Source organism: Semicossyphus pulcher, unplaced genomic scaffold, assembly GCF_022749685.1.
Source record: "Semicossyphus pulcher isolate SPU_LCO1_2020_fin unplaced genomic scaffold, fSemPul1.0.p SCAF_23, whole genome shotgun sequence".
Classification (NCBI taxonomy): Eukaryota; Metazoa; Chordata; class Actinopteri; order Labriformes; family Labridae; genus Semicossyphus; species Semicossyphus pulcher.
In genome coordinates this window covers 6,658,357-6,676,155 of record NW_027211697.1, presented here as the reverse complement: position 1 = coordinate 6,676,155, position 17,799 = coordinate 6,658,357, and the positions used below count along the sequence as shown (strand labels likewise).

The following is a 17,799-nucleotide window of genomic DNA, read 5'->3' as shown; positions in this document are numbered from 1 at the left end:
GTTTCTTGCAATGGATGCTATAAGCGATTCGGGCGCGCGGCAGGCCGTCTTTTCGCGCGGAAACCCGGGTGTTGTGGACTATACCACTTACTTGATCCATGGGTGAAACACTTTCATTGTGGAACGTTATATTTACCCGCTGAAGTATTTATTGTGTCACAAACATATTTTCGAATAATATTTACTCTACAACGTAATATTGTAACGGTCACGTCTTTGTATTCTAATAAACACGATTTTCTTTAAATCAACAACCAACTCGACCTGCCCCTGCCATTTACCAGATGTTGTAGACAACTGACCAGGCGGAAGCAATCTGAACATTATTTACTAATGGGGAATTAACAATATTATCAACACATTTGCGTTTAAGATGGTATGTATCTTTTCTTTTGAATGAAAAAAATAGAATAAATTTGACTGTATAGTATAAAATATAGTTCGTGCAGGGTAACAGCTGTAGGTTATTTACTAATTTCCTGTGTTAGTGTACAGTTTGTTTATGATTCCGGTCCTGACTGGGTCTCTCTTTGTCTCCCTCTATGTAGGTACATATACATTTGATGAATCTATGCGTTAGACTTGTAGTACCAATGAATATGTAGAGAACATTGTTACACAGTGTTACACATGTATGGATAGCTATATGCCTATTTAACCACAAGGTGGCACCATTTCATTAGAAAAAGGGTCTTGCTTTTTCAGGTTGTCACGTTGTAGCTGCGATTTTGTTTATAATTTTTAAATGCAAATCTAACCTACCACCAGTTCTTGGAATATATAAATGCAATATATTGATTTATATTTACTGAAAAATTATCTATTTTCAATCCTAAAGCAGTTGTGTGTCTGTTTATATATGTATACAACATAATTTTGTGCATATGAACTGTGTAAGTTTTTGGTAAAACCTTTCCTTATTTGTATAAATTGTTCAGTATTCCAAACATTCCTACTTTGCAGGGACAAACCCGCTTCAGTCTTGTGTGCTGAACTAAATGTTATTTGTGTATACAACTTCACCTACAGGTTTCTGAGCCTGATGTCATATCCTGCAGGGCACTGGAAAGACCTGGCAGACTTCCCAGCAGCCTCCTGGGGCTGATTCAGCCAATGTTCCCACCCAGGAATCCTGGACGTCTGACAGGAAACAGGCCCAACTCTCCCAAGGCCACTATAAGTCAGCTCCTCCCCTCATCTCAAGTCTCCCCCTTGGCTGAAAAAACCTCTCCTGGGACATTTCTTTATGTTTTTCTCAGACAAACTATCTTACGAAAAGACATTTGTCTTACCACACCCCATTTTCACCCACCCTGCCCTCTGCCCAGCTTCCCATCATAGCTGTGTCTTGCTTTAGCCTTCAAGCAAGTTAACAATTTTATTAGGTAAGAGAGTAGTGATTAATGGCCAAGCAGCGTTTGCATGTAGAATATCAGGCTTTCATGTTTGTTCGTGTTTTTCGACCTTGTCAGAGCATGTTTGGATTAAATACCGTATTTTGAATCCTTCTCAGATGTGGCACAATAGGAAGACATCTCAGAACCTGCAGCTAAGGTAGGGCTACAGTTCACTTTGTTTACAGATTAGAATTAAACTCAAACACACAAAATAGATTATTTCGGTATTTCTTTTATTTTATAAAAAGGGAATGCATTAAACAAAATGTCTATGTACCTACATTAGTGTTTCAGATTGTACCGATTTAACACAGGCAGCGTGCTACTGGACACACAAGGCTATTGCACACAAGACATTTCACACAAATCATACATACTGTACAAAATTACATACATACATAATTACAAACATACATAATTATTCATGTATTTATTATAAAAACATCACAGAGTCAGGCAACACAATGAAGTGATACGTACACAAATTAAAACATCTCTCAATGTGGAAAAAAACATGGGGGGGGGAACAAACATCACTGAAGCTGCCAAAGTGCTTTTCACCATTTCTACTTGGCCATCTAAATGTAAAAGTCAATATAAAAAACACTGAAGGGGAGAAGAGTTTACATGTTTGTTCACAGGAAGAAGGTTAGTCTAATCCTGAACAACAGGAACCGGACAAAAAAAAAACAGGACTTCCTATGGCTGAAGGAAGTTGCATGTTGTAGGATGTCAGAGAATGAGGATGAAGCTAACCTCCCAGGAGGGCAGAAACCGGATCTTCTCCTATTTTGTAGGGAAGGCGGGGGGTCTTTGGAAAGATGAGACGTGTTTATGTCTATAGTTGCACGAGGCATATGGCTAGCAAATTAAACCAGGATGTTCACAAATAATTCTTGTTCATGTTGCTATTTAAGACTTCACAGTGAGAGTGCCCTGACCTGTTCATCTCTGCTCGTCAATGACTTGGTAATTCAAAATGATGACCAATAATACTGTCAACAATGGAGCGCCTGCCCCAAACACTTCATACATACATTCAGCCTTATTCCCAAAGAGGAAGGCACACACAGAGACAGCACATTGCTGCTACGTTGCTACAACACTGTCAGGACATTAGTCCCGTTAGTCAAAGCTGCTGGACAGCTGTCATTGAGTCAAATTCATCAGTGCCAACTCACTTCAGGAAATGTGCTTTCTGATTAGGCCTTCCTCAGCGGAAACTATTAAGATACAAAAGACAACAGTAAAAGCAAGAGGGACAGATTGTGACAACAAATCAGGGAAGGGGTGTTAGTGATTGAAGCTAGAGCTGCGATATATCATACACATCAGCGCTTACAAATAAGTTAGAATTTCATGCATTACATGTATGCAGATTATGTACGTTTTTTCGTAGTTAATCAAATAGTTTAAGCAAGGTTATATAGGGAATATATAAACCTGGTTATGTTGAGGGAGCACTCGTGGTAAATTAGCTTCTGTGGATCGAGTGCTGATTGAAGTTGATCACTCCTCCAGCTCTGTGTGGAATGAGTGATTCGTGTGGAGGCCTAATGTATACATATATCAGTCAAGGATAGTAATGTGGTTAAACCTTACAAAGGACAACAATCTCTCAAGTAATCTACAAAGTGCAACTTTGCAAGTTTGCATTGATGCAGTTCTTGAAAGGCCCAAAACAACTGCATACGTTGTGATAATACGCATTTCATGTTCTATTTTTGGCTTTAAATACAGGCTTACATGATTAGAAAGGAAAACACAAGATGAGAGGAATATACATGGAAATGGTTTGCAGCTCCATATTAATTAATGAGCGTACCCATGACAAAGCTTTTTTCACATTTCTTAAAGTTCTCAACTATGGAATTGGTCTCCTCTTGGAAGCTTGTGTTTTTACACCTGCTGCATAGGTGAATTGATTGAAGGCTGATTGTGAATTCACACAATTTTTGATTGCAATAAGAAATGTCTGTATTACAGAATGCGGCTCGACAGACAGCTGTGTCGCAGCCTTTCCTGGCAGGTCAGTCCAGCATGTGCTTGCATCTCATCACTGCCTCTCTACTTGATTTCATGTTCACACATGCTCTCTCTCTCACTCACATTCACATTCACACACACACACACGCACACGCTCTGATGATTTTGCTCCCTTTCAGACACAGGTGGTACAATCTTGCATGATGGGTGTGGTCTGCTGTTCATGTTTGTTGGTGCAGTGTTCCAGAGAGCTGGAGCTCTTTAAAGGGACCAGACAACGGTCAGCCGGCCGCCCGCTGTGCAGCACCCCCCAGCAGCACAACACACGCAGAAACTCCTTTCTCATGTCCTTGCTGCGCAGCGTGTAGATCACTGGGTTAAGCGCTGAGTTTAGAGTGGCAAAGCCAAAAAATATGTCTGCTTTGGAGAGAATTGGGCAGATTTGTATGTTGCAGGATGAATCAAGGAGGAGGATGGTAAAAGCAGGCAGCCAACACATGATGAAGACACCCAGCACTATGGTGACAGTTTTCAAAAGAGCATAGGCCGGTGAGTTGGTTGCTTCCTGGTGGCTGGAGCGTACAATCAAATAGATCCTTACATAAAGGATTACAACAGAAAGTAATAAGAGGCTGAAAATAGTCACAACAAAGAGGATGTATTTCTTTGAGTAGAGCGGCAAAACAGCCGAGCATTCGGGCCGGTCGTTGATGCAGTTCCACCCGATGATAGGAAGTCCTCCGAGCAGGATTGAGGTGACCCAACACGCTCCTATTAAAAGAAACATGCGGCACGTTTTGGTGGCGCCATACACCTTCACCTTGGTGATAGCAGTGTAGCGCTCTATAGCTATGGCCAGCAAGCTGAAGACTGAAGCTGCCAGAGCGATGAAAGCTGTGCCCTCTCGAATGAACCACTGCACGGGCACCAGGTCAAAGGTCCTCGACCCTGATAGAAAAATGTTGGCTATGTAGGCCGAGCCTGCCAGCAGGTCCGAGAACGCCAGATTGCCGATGAAGAAAAACATGGCAGAGTGGAACTTCTTATTGCGGCAGACGGCAATCAGGACCAGCAGATTCTCCAGGATGATGATGGTGCAGAGGACCACGATGACAATGTTGAGAGTGGTGAGCTGTTTTTTAGTCTCAATGTGTTTATCCAGCTCCTGGGGGGTCATATTCTTCGCAAAGGCATAGTAGTAGTGGATCAGACTGCGATTGTAGTACTGAGAATACTTGCTCTTCATGGTGACAGGGTGGCAGAGCACTGCGGCTTTACGGCAAAGATTCATTCACACAGTTGAGATGTGCAGAGTGTCTACGCTGATAATCATTGCCTTTATGGAAAGGACAGGAAGAGGGCCCAGGCTGGGAGGGAGGCCGCCTGTCCCGCAGTCACGTCTACAGACCTCAGTGTGGGTCACCTGCAGACACAGAGAAAGGAAGAGAAGGCTGGGGTTACTGACAAGGTACATTTTTGCAATAAACTGTGACAACGCAAACATACATTTTTAGCAAGTCATCCAGCATTACAGAGCAACTTAGCAACAACCTGTTTCTTAGTCTGTACCGTGGAGATGATTTTCCATTGAAATGGACACCCATTGTGATTAATTGTAGTAATAGCAATACAATTACACTTTGATAAAGACCCACAATCACATTTCAAGAATAAATTGCCACATCGTGAGTGATCACACACTGTGTCCATCTGTTACATCCCAAATTGAACACCCATAACGGCAGCAGTTGCAGCCTGTTTTACATAGTTTTTACATACATATCAAAACTGATTGTGACGGAAGAGATCATCTTCAGGTAGAAGAATAAGTTCTCTGCGAGGCGGTGTGCTGGGCCGTACACAAAGGACTGCGCATGCAGTCTGAAGGGGACATTCCACTAACCCTGTCCGAGCACTCTGTTGTCAACACACGGCATTGTTGTGGGGAGCGAACCATTCCACTCCACTGAGCTACCTCTTGAAACTCCAGCATAGCTTGTGGATCAGTCAGACTCCTTCATCCTGACCCTGCCCCCTCTGACCGGTTGACAAACAGCAAATCAAACAGATACTCGAGAGACTGTGGAAGCTCTAGACACTGACGTTTGTCCATATTGTGTGCGTTGTTCTGAGGCTGGGTTAGAATAATTCCCATATACACTACGACATTAGGGTGCCTTAGGGGCATATGTTGTCATATCTGATGTATCCAAGGACAGAATACATAACCAAGGTCACTAGTGTAAAAGCAATGTGGAAAACCATTGAAATAATAAGGTGTAAAATTTTAAGTTGACTATAAACCACTGAACAAAAACCTTATGAACCATTAATGTGGCTTCAAATTACTCAGAGGATCCCTTTCATGGAGAAACCTATAAAAAAAGAAAAACAAAATAAATGGGCTGCAGCTACAAACAAAGGAAAGTTGGAGGCTCTGGAAATCTAATTAGAGGCGGAGCTGGTGTCTTAAACCTGTCAAAAGTAACAGGATCCCTCTGCAGGCCAGCTCCAGAGGTAATTGAACACTGATGCTTCTACTGCTTGTCTTCACAGCGAGCCTGAGCTGGAAACCTTTAGTGGAAACTGGGGCTCAAGCTTTTCTCTGCTCTGCTTTGACTCAGAACCCCAGAGACTGAAAGATGGAGAAGAAGTGAGACAAAGGCAGACAGAGAGCATGCATGTGGAACGGCATCTGGACACAAAGGCAGGAATCTGAGAGTCCACTGTGACGTCCATGCACGCTCAAATTGATCCATGTGGCGTGTTGCATGGCACCGAACTTCCCTCTGCACGTGCGCAGATAACGATCTGCACACACATGGCTAATTGTGATGGTCATAGAGTAATGTAGCGTTCCCCCTGCATTCAGGCAACTTCGACACACAGCTGCTATTAGTTGCCAGCTATAACCAGCACACTGTTTCCTCAAGCAGGAACAAAGAACAATAGTCTCCTTCTGTGTGGAGAGCATTGCCCTTCTACCTCTATAGTGGGGCAGCGCATTTCCATTTGGCATCATAGCAGAAATGTATTTACAGTTGAGCACTCTCTTATCAGAACCTCCGCGACAGGACAGCCAGCCCCTTAACCCCGCTAATCTTTTTTAGCTCCATTAATGGCCACAAAATAGGAGGCTTGAGGCTGAGCACATGTACCAGCTGCACATGTAATTATATTACATTACATTAGTGCAGTCCATAATGATATTATTATTGGAAAAGTCTGCAGATAGTGAGCAGCTCTATATCTCTACAGTCTGCAGTCTGCTGAGAGAAAAAAACAAGCGATATCTCTCAGCTCTGCCTGGTTTTCGCAGAACAGTTGTCCCATGTGTTGTGTGCTCTCGAGGTCCTCCCGTCACCTGCCGTTCTTGGCGTCTGTCATCAAGGGATTTCGCTGTGTGTGTGGGAAACCTGACGGGCAGGTTTGCCTGCAGCACTGTCTCGTCGCAGCCCTGCCCAGCACCTCCGCCTGCCGTGTGCCATTGAGAGGTTCCCATGGTGATTGGTCAACGGGAGACTTCCTGCTTTGAAACCCCTCCCATAGGCGCATCGTCAAAGTTGTGGCCTGCGTTCGACCCACACATCCCTGTCACACTTCCACAACAGGCAAAACACATTGTCAAAAATGTCACGCCATGTCGACTAAGGACTCCTGTCCTAACAACACAATGGGAAAGCAACAGCAGCGCAAACACAGAAAACTACACTTCAGTGTACCATAGAATGCTTTGAGTGTAAATATATAGCGAAGTGTTTAAGACACTAAAATAACCAAGTATTCTACAAACAGATCAATATTTAAGTATGATTCAAATTTATATAAATTTTAAAAATAAATAAAAAGTATATTAAAATATACTTTTGGTGCATCAGATATTGTTAACTATAACCGAGACACACTTATGCATACTTAAACAAGTATGCAGTATTCATCTGTATACGCTTTTGCAATTCATGCATGGGTGCATTAAAGATATATTTCTACATAGACATTTAAGTTATATGTAGAGTTCTAAGTATGTAGATGATGGGAGTACATACTATATCAAAGTGCTTTTCATCCGTACACTAGAGGATAGAGATAACAGAGAATTTAAATATCTCGGTTTCATAAACAAATTTTGAAGAGCCGTGCTGTCAGCGAGGTTGTAGAGACGTCACAGATACACAAATAACAATATATCCTGTCTGGATTTCACAGTGAAGCTCAGACACGGTTTAAAAAAGGTGATGAAAGTAACAGCTGTTGACAGGAGGTTTGAAATGAGCTCCAAACAGACAAAAGGCAGTCAAACCAGAGACAGACACCTGAGACAGGATATCTTGTGCAAACCTCATTGGCATACAAAACTTCACACCTTTTTATCATTTGATGCATGATGCTGAGTTTCTCCTGTGGTGCTACCAAAGTGATTTTCGCAGCTTAGCCCACACATACAGAAGAAACCATGTTTAAATCAACCATTGAACCACAGTTGCAAACAGCTGCATGTAAGGACATGTAATATTTTTTCCTACATCTTACAGATGATTCTGCTGAAAACGGACTCTTTCTTCCTCCTAATCCTAACAACGGACAGAGCTCCCCTCTCCATCAGGGGACTGGCGGCTGCACAAAAGCCTCAGGTGGTTTTCCCAGAAACACCTGATAAGCCCCAATTAGCCGAGCGTCTGCTCACCAAAAACCAAGGCAACGGCGCCCCATGACACCACCTGCCACCTGTGACACTCTACTTAAAGCTGGATCCACTTTCTCTGGGGGGAAAACACTTGGTCCTAACCTATGACACAGCACGTATGCCATGTTGCATGTACACACCTTTTCGTGCTCACGTACAATCTCCTGCAAACACTTTGGCCGATAAAAAAGCAGTAACAAATGTCATGCTTGGACAGTTTATATCTGATGCTTGTGTTTGCAGTGAAATGCCTTTTCTATTTGTTTACCTCCAAGAATCATTCAGCATGTTTGTCTGTTTGTGGTCTGAAACATCCTGTAACACATCTTTTGCCATCTTCCCGTCACAGTCGCTGCTCACAAGCCGCTGTCGTGGCAACATAGCATGACGAGGTGTCAGCGGAATCAGAGAATAACAAAAACATCTGAGAACTTTAATGTGAAAAGAGTTAATTATCTACATTTTCAATTTTAAGGAGATTTAATGACTTCCTGTGTGACACCAGGGCTTTCCTCTCTTCCAGCCGCAAGATAATCCATCAAAGATGCACTTAAAGGGGCGCTGGTTTAGCTCAGTCGGTAGAGCAGGCACCCCATATACAGAGGCCACAGTCCTCGTCGCACTGATCGCAGGCTCAACTCCCGGTCTGCCGATCATTTGTGCATGTCAGCCCCCACGCCCTACTCCCCACATTTCCTGTCTCTCTTCAGCTTTCCTATTGAATAAAGGCAAAAAAATAATCTTTTTTAAAAAAAAAAGAAGATGCACTTAAAGAATCTGCTGATGACATCGGAGCTTTCCTGTTTAGTTTCACAGCCATCAATGGTGTTATCGGTGCATAAGTTATCTCTGAAAGTGCTTTGCTTAAAATGGAATTAGATGGAAAGTGAGTTGGTGTTGCAACCACAATCACCAGCAGCCGTAGGAGGAAGAAATTAAAGCATTTCAGATGAGTGTTTTTGGCACTGTTAGTGAGCAAAACAGGAAAAGTGAGAGTTGAAAAAGATTTTTTGGGGGAATTTCAGCTGCAGGAACCAAAAAAGGTGTGAAAGTGACTACATGAAGCAGAAAGAGCAGCAGAAGAGCTGTGGCTTGAACGAGGAAAATTCCATTCACGATGCACTGTGATGTAGTCAGAACCTTTCCCCAGTCAAGTGTTGACATGTCAGACGCACAGTAGAAACATAACTAACTATTACCACCACGAAGATTCACCACTTCAACCACAAGAGCTTCGACGCATGCTTAAAGAACACCAGCAGTCATTCTCTTTTCACAGTTCTTTGTCAGCGACGACATACTGTACATCATTCTCCATACACTGACAGCTCAGCGCTTCTCTAAGCTGTTGCTGTACACACGGGCCCGTTAAGGCCCCTGTTTTTTGCATCGAGCCATGCAGTCATGCCGTGGCAACCCATTTAACGCAGGGATGGACAGCATGTGCTCAGGGCCGAAATCTTTTCACATCATCACAGCGGCACTATTGATCGTCTGCAGTCAATATTTCCAGTATCAATGCAGCAGGAATGGAGATGATTCATGCTGGGGCTGTGACATAACTCGGCTGTGTCCTGGACCTTTGAGTGACCTTGTCCGTGGCACAGACTAAACAATAACACACAGTAACTCTCTTTTAGCAGCGTCTCTCCTATAAAGGTCATAACAAAAGAGTTTTTTTTTATTCTTTGTCAGGTCTACAGGAGCTTATCTTAAGCCGGCGCTGTTATCTCTGATACTGCCTTGCTACAGGCGAGCTCTATGACAGTTTTCAGGTCAAACTAAGCATCAAACGCAACTTCCTCCTAAAGTAACAGTTCTGTTCACCGACAAAGAAATGTTCATGCTGTACCTTTTGTTACAGCTTCATTCACAGATGTTTACTGATATTTCCTAAACACCGGAAATGAAAGATCTTAAGAGACAGAGAGTCTGCCACATTCTGGCAGTCATATCACATAACCTTGTAAGCAAGGGACAAAAGCATGAGCTGATTATTGCAAGCGTGAAATAGAAGCAAGCAAGTTTCCTGGATCAGTTCTTTTTAAATTCGCCAGACAAATGAAAACCAGGGGGTTTTTTTTTTACAGGGAAGTGAGCGAGCAGACAAAAAAAGAAGATAGCCACGCTGAGTGTCACGCTGTAACTTGCACGGTCTAGAGGCAGAACAGACGGAGAGATATGCGATGGGGGCCTGCAGTATCTCACTGTTTCTATCTTTAAGAGGAACTGAACTGAGGGAACAACAATTTTCACGCAAAAAAGAAACCTGGCAACAGAATGTGTGTACCATGCCAAACCGTGTCGCAGACATACACAAATCACATCCTTTTTTTTGGTCTAAAAATATACAGAAGTATTTACTTAAGCTTGTATCATGGGACCTCCATCGTGGCATTTGACAAGAGACAAACGGTTCCCTTCCACACATTAAACAGTTCCCCCTTTTTTCACTGTATATTGAAGGTTTAATTGCTCTTAACCTTCCCCTCTCTTTGTCCGTTATTATGCAAACACAATCATGCTTCATTAAAACGGCCTATAAGCTGCTGGATATTAGTGGAGTGGGTGTCCCCAATACGTGGGGTTTCATCATATAATTAGGGATTACCCTTTCGCTCGTCAAACACTTTGACAGTTTGGGTACAGCCTCTTCTGAGGGGTCCAGTCTGTTGACACAGGAGCTGAAAAGCTTCTTTTTTTTTCTGTTTCATTGTGACCCGGAGTGTTTGTTTTCTGTTCCTCTCCTCGATGAGTTCGTCTTTCCGCAACTTTGCAATTGTTTATTTGTGGCGTTTGTTGTTCTGCTTCGGCTCTTAAAGTGGCAATGAGAGGAGCTGGAGACAAAGAGCTGCGTAAAGAAGGGCATCATACAGCCTGAGGAGCCATAACCCGCATAACTGGCAGACACCAACCCCCCCACGCAACCCCCAGTCTGCCCCATTGGGGGGGTGGGGATCTCCTAGGGTGGCGCCTTAGAGGCAATTACTGTAATACCTTCACCCTCGGACCATTCCTGTCAACTTAAGTTATTCCTAATTATTCATCTTTTTGTATCTTTCCATTTTGCATATTTCCCTTTCATGCTGCTCCCTGATTCGCAGAGCCACGACGTCCCCACTCCAACACCCCCTCCTCCGCTCGTATATTTTAAACTTTACCACAGAGATCAAAAGACAAGGCCACAAAGAGGTGATTAAACGCACATCAAGACGGATTTATTTAGCACACATCTGGGGCAGACATGTTCTTACAGTCATCTTATTAAAGACTTCATTAAAGCACATAGTGTGCGACCTCTGCGAACGCTGCACCAAGAGACTGCTTCCTCAGAACTGTGTCTGTCCTAAATCCTCTTGTCTGCGAGTAACCTTTCATGTAGCTTTACCGATTTAAAATAGAACAAATATCTTCCTCACTGTTAAATCTCTAATGTATATTACTAGAGCATGCATGTGCAAACCGTCCTGAGATTTGCTCAGCATGAAAAGTCATAAACTATTCTCAGAAGTACCCTTAACATGGAAGGGCGGTAAACCACGTGTAAAAATTTTCAGCCATGAGTTTGTGTGTGCATAGACACGATGGTGTTAACCACATAGCGGCTTTAATATAGATGCAGAACATGTGTACGAATGCTGCTGTAGGGGGGCGAGAAGTTAGAGCAGGTCTGCCCGGCCTGCATCCGAAACCTCAGGTCTGAAAGCTTCGTTCAAGTTTCAGCCACTGTGCCCCTCTCACACCTTTTCGTGTTCTTGTCTTTACAGTGAGCTCTCCCCTAATGAAAGGCTTTGAACCCTCCTATACGTCTCTATTGTCCCGGCTCCCTGCTCCTATTCTACTCTGCTGCTAGACCTTGAACTCCACCCCTTCTCATGTTCTGCTCCTCCGTTGGGAAAATGTGCGGTTGCCGTGAGAGAGCTTGAGGATATTTGTTGCCTAGCGTGCCAAGGAACGCGAGACATGACGACATTTATCCGTGCAATTTGTGTATGTCAGTCGCGCTGAGAGTTGCTGTGACTGTAGCGCTGATGTTTGTTTCAATGATGTCCCCGTGACTTTCAATGCACTGAGGAACATCAAAATGAAAGACCCAGCAGAGGAGAGAAGAGAACGCTGGCGACTAAGAAAAGCACTGCGCAATGGAAACTGATACCATCTACACAGGCGTGACACACAAGCCGCCCTGATTGCTTCTGCGTCGTGCCCTTTGATAAGTGATAAATTGATGGAGGCCCTCCATCTCTCGGCATGGTTCAGCATTAAAAACACAGCTCCAGACTCCCCTGGCAAACATAGATCCATTAAACACGGCTCTGTTGTTGGAGAAAAACACGGTTGCCAGGGGAGAGAACATTGTTGTGTCCACACAGTCCACATTCGCTCCTTGCTATTTTATACAATTTAAGATTTTCCTGCTTTAAAGAGAACATTAATATCTTGAAAAAATTCTAGTGATGCCAACATCAATTTGCCTCTCCGGCGTGGTGACACCGAGTCTTAAACTGTAAGAAACATCTGTGCGGGGTCCAGCAGAGTTACAACCTGCATTTAAAGACCAGTGCGTGGAAAGAGACACAAGGGTCGGTGTTACAGATTTTTGGAGGGATACTATGTCTGTTTTATTTCCTGGCACATTACACAAGTACAACTTTTAAAAAAAGAAAAGGCCCCGCAGTAAACTCCATGGCTTTTATGCAGCCGAGTCTTATGTAAGCTTTCGGCAGAGCGGCTAGCCAAGGGATATTTAGCAGGAATAACAAACAGGTCAGAAAGCGAGCATTGCCTTCGTGCAGCGTCTCAGAGGGTTAACAGCTACTTGACTTTGACTGAGATGATGCTCGTCTGAAATGGACGTGTTTCAGCAGTTGTCATATTAAGTAAACAGAATCCACTTTCACTCAATCTGTCGGTTGCGATGGAGCAGTCTGGCCTCTGTCATGACCCGGCTTGTGTTTGGCTGGAGGTTAATTCCATCTTGTCTTTAAGCTTGGAGAGACGGAAGCTGAGGCCTTTACGGGATAAACAATCTTATTAGCTCTTTCTAGCAAAAAACAACAACTTTACAGCGATTCTGTCTTATTTTTAAAGTCTGTCGGTCATTAGTAAAAATCTGCTCATGAGGAGGAGAGACAGAGTTAACTTCCAAACTGATTCAACAGGCGCTTGTTGGCTGCATGGGACAATTCAGAATCCAAGAACTGTCTCCAGCTTACTCCTGGATCTGGAGGTGGGGTGTTAATCCTGCCGAGTTTTCCAGCTGCCCAAACAAAGCTGCCTGGATAACAAAGGCTTCCAAGAGAGAGAGAGAGAGAGGAAGCATGAGGAGGAGGAGGAGGTCTCCAGAACCACAGCATCTTCATGTGTACCTGCTCCAAGAGAGTGAGCGCTGAGAATGACCAGAAATCAGGAAACCACGACATGACCACACTGATTAAGCCCGCCGCTTGAACTGACAGCATGACGCTTTCCCCAGTAAATCACACTGTTTGAGCTAAAGAGAGGTTGCAAAGTGCAGCCGATCCCATTCAAAGCCACAGCAGAAACCAGAAACCTTGCAGTCAATCTACTTGTCATTGTCTCTGAGAGAAGTGCTATGCTCCCTACTGTGGAGCGGCGTTGCACAATGAAAAATACCAGTAAGAGCTGTGAAAACCATCTGCAGCTTTGTTTCCAACTGGCAGCGTTTTGGAACAAGGGCTGGTCCGAGCTTGAAACGTGTCAGAGGAAGAACAGCCGTATCCCCACCCCAGAAAGTGTCAAGGAAATCCTGGCATGCTGCTACAAGCATCAGCGCCTGGTCATGGGGGGTCTAATAGTTTGTCCTTCAAGTGGAAAAGGAATGTAAGAGGAGACCTTAAAGCTAATGGATTCTGTCATTGCTTTAAAACACCTTCCTAAAATAGTCAGCGTGGCTTCTTTCTCCAGCAAATATCAGCTCATGTAAATGTTTATACAATAATCAGAGCAGCACTGACAGCATCTTCTTGCAACCCAGAGAGCTTGTTTTAAAAAGGAGAGACAGATAGAGTGGGTGAGTGTGCACGTGCATTTCTCTCCCTGCCAGCGAAGAGCAAACAAAGTCTTTAGTGACGTCGCATTCTCAATTGGAAAATGGGTTAAAGCAGAGGACGCCATATTTATTTCTCTGATCTCGGGCACTCCCAGCTCTTGGCTGTGAATCATAAAGCTGCACGCTGTCAGCTGTGTGTTGTGACTTGCGCTTCGGCAGCTTGCGAACAGAAGGCGTTTATTTTGCTCCAGCTGCCACACCCAGGGAAAAGTGTTTTTCAGGCTAAGGGGGAGTACCAGCAAGAACTCTGAGACGGTAGAACCCAGATGGCCGTCTGCAGGACACTATTAATACCACAGGGAAAAGCCCAAAGCAATGTATATACACATACATTGTCTCCTGTGATCCTATTCCCCTTTTTTGTAAGTTTTCTATTGACACCTGACTGGTTTCATTTAACCAGGTAAACGCCAGGTAGCCTCTGGCAAGTCACATCTCCTCTGATCTCTGGCTGTTGTTACTCCTCCGATCTGCCTGAATAAAGTGGTGAGTATAAACAACAAAAGAGAAGTCTGTCTCCCAAAGGAAAAGCCTTCTCGCTGCTTCCTCTTAGCAGCCCGCTCTCAGGCCTGAGCTGAAACCCGAGCATCCTTCAGGGATCGACACCACCCACCCACCACCCATCTCCGCCTTCAACCCCTTAGTGACCTGCTCCATTAAAAAAAGTCCCGTAAATCCAGTTCCCACAGCTGAACTACCATCCATTTATTTATCCGTCCACGCACTTATACATCTATTTATTTATTCTACTCATCTATTTGTCTTCACTTCTCACGCTACCCCCGGCAGTCCCCATTGAGAGGGGTCTGATTACAGCCGTCATCGTGTGGAGGAAAACAGGGCCATTGAGCACAGTGACCTGGGTCAGCAACATACAGATCCTGAACTCATGATGTCATGGGCTGCTGGACTGAGCCAGGCTGCCTGAGCTCTAATAAAAAAAAGAGTTCTTCTATATACCCTGGTAAGACTAACACCATGTGCGCTTCTTGTGAAAGTCTGGCTGTGCCTGGAGCTGTGGAGTGTAAGGCCAATAAGTTGACGCCGTTCGCAGCACCCTGGGGTCACACTCGCCCAGGCCAAGGATGGCGAAGTGTGTGAGGAAAGCTGGCAGCGATCAGGGCCTGGTCGGGTGGCAGGTTCTGTTCTGGTGCAATGAGCCATGTGCTCACACAGGCCGAACGCAGACGGCCGGCTGGCTGTATCATGCCCTGTCTTCAGCCGGTCCAAGGCATGCTGGGAGAAGCACCCGAGTCCATAAGCGCCCGTGCGCGCTCCAAACAAAGCAAGCTGCTCTCGCGCAACACAAGCATCAGTGAAGCTGCTGACAGGGCCTTCAACACCTGATAGTCCTCTCCTAATGCTGCTGAGCATGCTTCCTCTTCACCCCCTGCCTCTGATGTTATCACAGTAAGATGTTTGCTAGCCTTAATGCAACAGGCTTTGTAGCATCCGTGTGCATTTTAGAGCTCAGTTTCTCGCCCTGTCACCTTGGCTGGGGCTTGAGATAAAGCCTCACTTTGCAGTTTCAGGGCGGCCTGCTAATGAGCCGCAGCACCGAGCAGACTGAGCCAGACCAACCACAGGAGCGAGGATGATGGATGGGGGCTTTTATCTGGGCAATAAACATCAGTTCCTCCACCTTATCATCTTATCTCGCAGTGATTTGAGGATTCTCTCACAACAGGATGCCGCATGACTGGACTCCTGACACCTCTGTATCCCTCTCTGCAGGGTTTAGTCTTCAGGACACACGGAAACAACGCTCTGTTTTTGTCTGTCCATTTTTATAGAGGTGATAAGAAATGTAACAACAAGGCCGACAAACGTTTGCGCAGGCTAAAGTCCAATACAAAGTTTTATTACAAACTTTGGTCTGTAGTATAAATGCTTGGTATTGCTGTGGTGTATTGATATCATGCTTTGCTCATTTAAATCTGACAACAATGTACTGTAGTGTGTTAAGACCTTGCTTGTTAACGCTCTGTGCTGCCTTCCTCTGGGGAGCACATCTCCAAGCCCACGAGATTAACTCCGGTACACGGGGATAATGGGGGCTTTTGTCTTATTAATACATCCTTTCAATACAATGCCTTCTTTAGAGTGACGGATGAACAAGCCTCAACAACATCGGAGGGGTCAGCGCGGGGGGGGACGCACAGCAGGCTGTGCAACGGCTCCTGCGTGAGTGTGAATATGTGTGTGTAGGCCCCTGCGAGGACGCGCTCAGGGTGCAAGCAGCTCATCGCGGCCCCCCAACAACAGTAGACAACATATGATGCAGCAAAGAGCACTGACCCCCGCTGTATGATCGACAGCTGTAGCCCTGCGTGTTAATATTTAACGCTACACAATGTTATTCATTAAAACACACAGTGTGTTTAACAAACGCAGCTGCCTCACGGAATCCAAACAGTCCCTGTGGCTGCAGGATGCAGACAGCTACTTGTGGCCAAGTAGAAGTGCAGAAGTAGCGTGTTGCTTAATTTTGCTGCTGTCATGTTGGGATTTTGTACGTTAAAGGTGCGTTACGAGAGCCAAAGTTGAGAAATTGAGTGCACCATTAACGCTCATATTCGCTGATGTAATGAGGAGGGCGAGTTTACGAGGGAAAGAGTTATTTTTAATTCAAAGCCCTACAGAAGAAGTACTTTATTGTAAAACTTTGTGGTATTTTACAGTACAAGGCTACGAAACAGAGATCAGATCCCTTTGTTAAGTTGCTACTACACATGTCACACTAACAATATTTTTTGAGAAGATGCCATTACTTACCCCATGAGAGTTTTAGAAAAGAGCAGCGAAAAGACGCTCCGAGAAATATTTGTCTCCAAATGTCCTCACATGTGGCCACCAGCTTTCCACAAACGCTGCGTCAAAGTTCGGCGCTTTCCTCTGATCTGGGGCTGAGAGGCAGCGATGACAATCAAAACTTTGGTGCAGGGCTACGCGGCGTGTCTTGTCTAGTCACTAGTAAATCCATACCGGTCTGTGCGCCACCGCGGAAACACTACAAAGATAACCCGAAAGCACGACGATTCCAAAGAATAAGGAGCTAGGAAAGACAAAGAAGGCTTCTTTTTCAAAAACAGATCGCACTTTCTCTTTTGTCGCTCTAATCCAACAGCCCGTCTGCTTGTCCTCCTGCTCTCTGGGAACAACAGCTCCACGGGGCTGTGGAGCGTCAGGGAGGCGCGCACACAATACGTGGTTACACACACACACACACACAAGCACACACACACCCACACTCACTAGACCCAGCGTGTATGGAAACGTCATATACCCATAAAGAGTAGTGAGTCTGCGTGTCGAAATGTAACGATGATGCGGGTTTGTGGACGGCAATTAATATGGAAAATACTTTTTAAGCCTATTTCTGGACCTTTTCCTCGATCCGGCGCTCACAAATGAAGTCCAGATGTTCCACCTCTTCACTTCCTCTCTTCTCGCAGATCCCAGAAGCAGAATCCACACGTTTCAACTCATCCTGGCCTAGTTTTCCCTGAGAGCAGTGGCCAACTGCATATAGGCTATAGGCCTAGCTTTTAAAAGAAATAGGGGGTTAAATTGTAAACTTTACTTTGACACTGCTGCTGTGACCTTTTTTCCCAGATTACACAATTTCTTTTAATGTTTTCCTTTTATTCATTGTTGTT

The 17,799-nt window shown here is 44.6% G+C and overlaps 1 protein-coding gene across 1 annotated transcript; it reads right to left on the bottom strand.

The window, feature by feature from the left end:
• Positions 1-1,622: 1,622 nt before the first annotated feature.
• Positions 1,623-17,296, bottom strand: s1pr2 (sphingosine-1-phosphate receptor 2). The gene is made up of 2 exons (XM_069674008.1): positions 16,916-17,296; positions 1,623-4,806 (listed from the first exon to the last, which is right to left on the bottom strand). Exon 2 carries the CDS (start codon positions 4,672-4,674, stop codon positions 3,559-3,561), a length of 1,116 nt encoding a protein of 371 aa, XP_069530109.1. The 5' UTR covers positions 4,675-4,806; positions 16,916-17,296; the 3' UTR covers positions 1,623-3,558.
• Positions 17,297-17,799: the final 503 nt, after the last annotated feature.

Excerpts from the sequence above, each read along its gene's own strand:
- s1pr2 (XM_069674008.1), bottom strand. The coding sequence starts at position 4,674 with ATGAATCTTTGCCGTAAAGCCGCAGTGCTCTGCCACCCTGTCACCATG.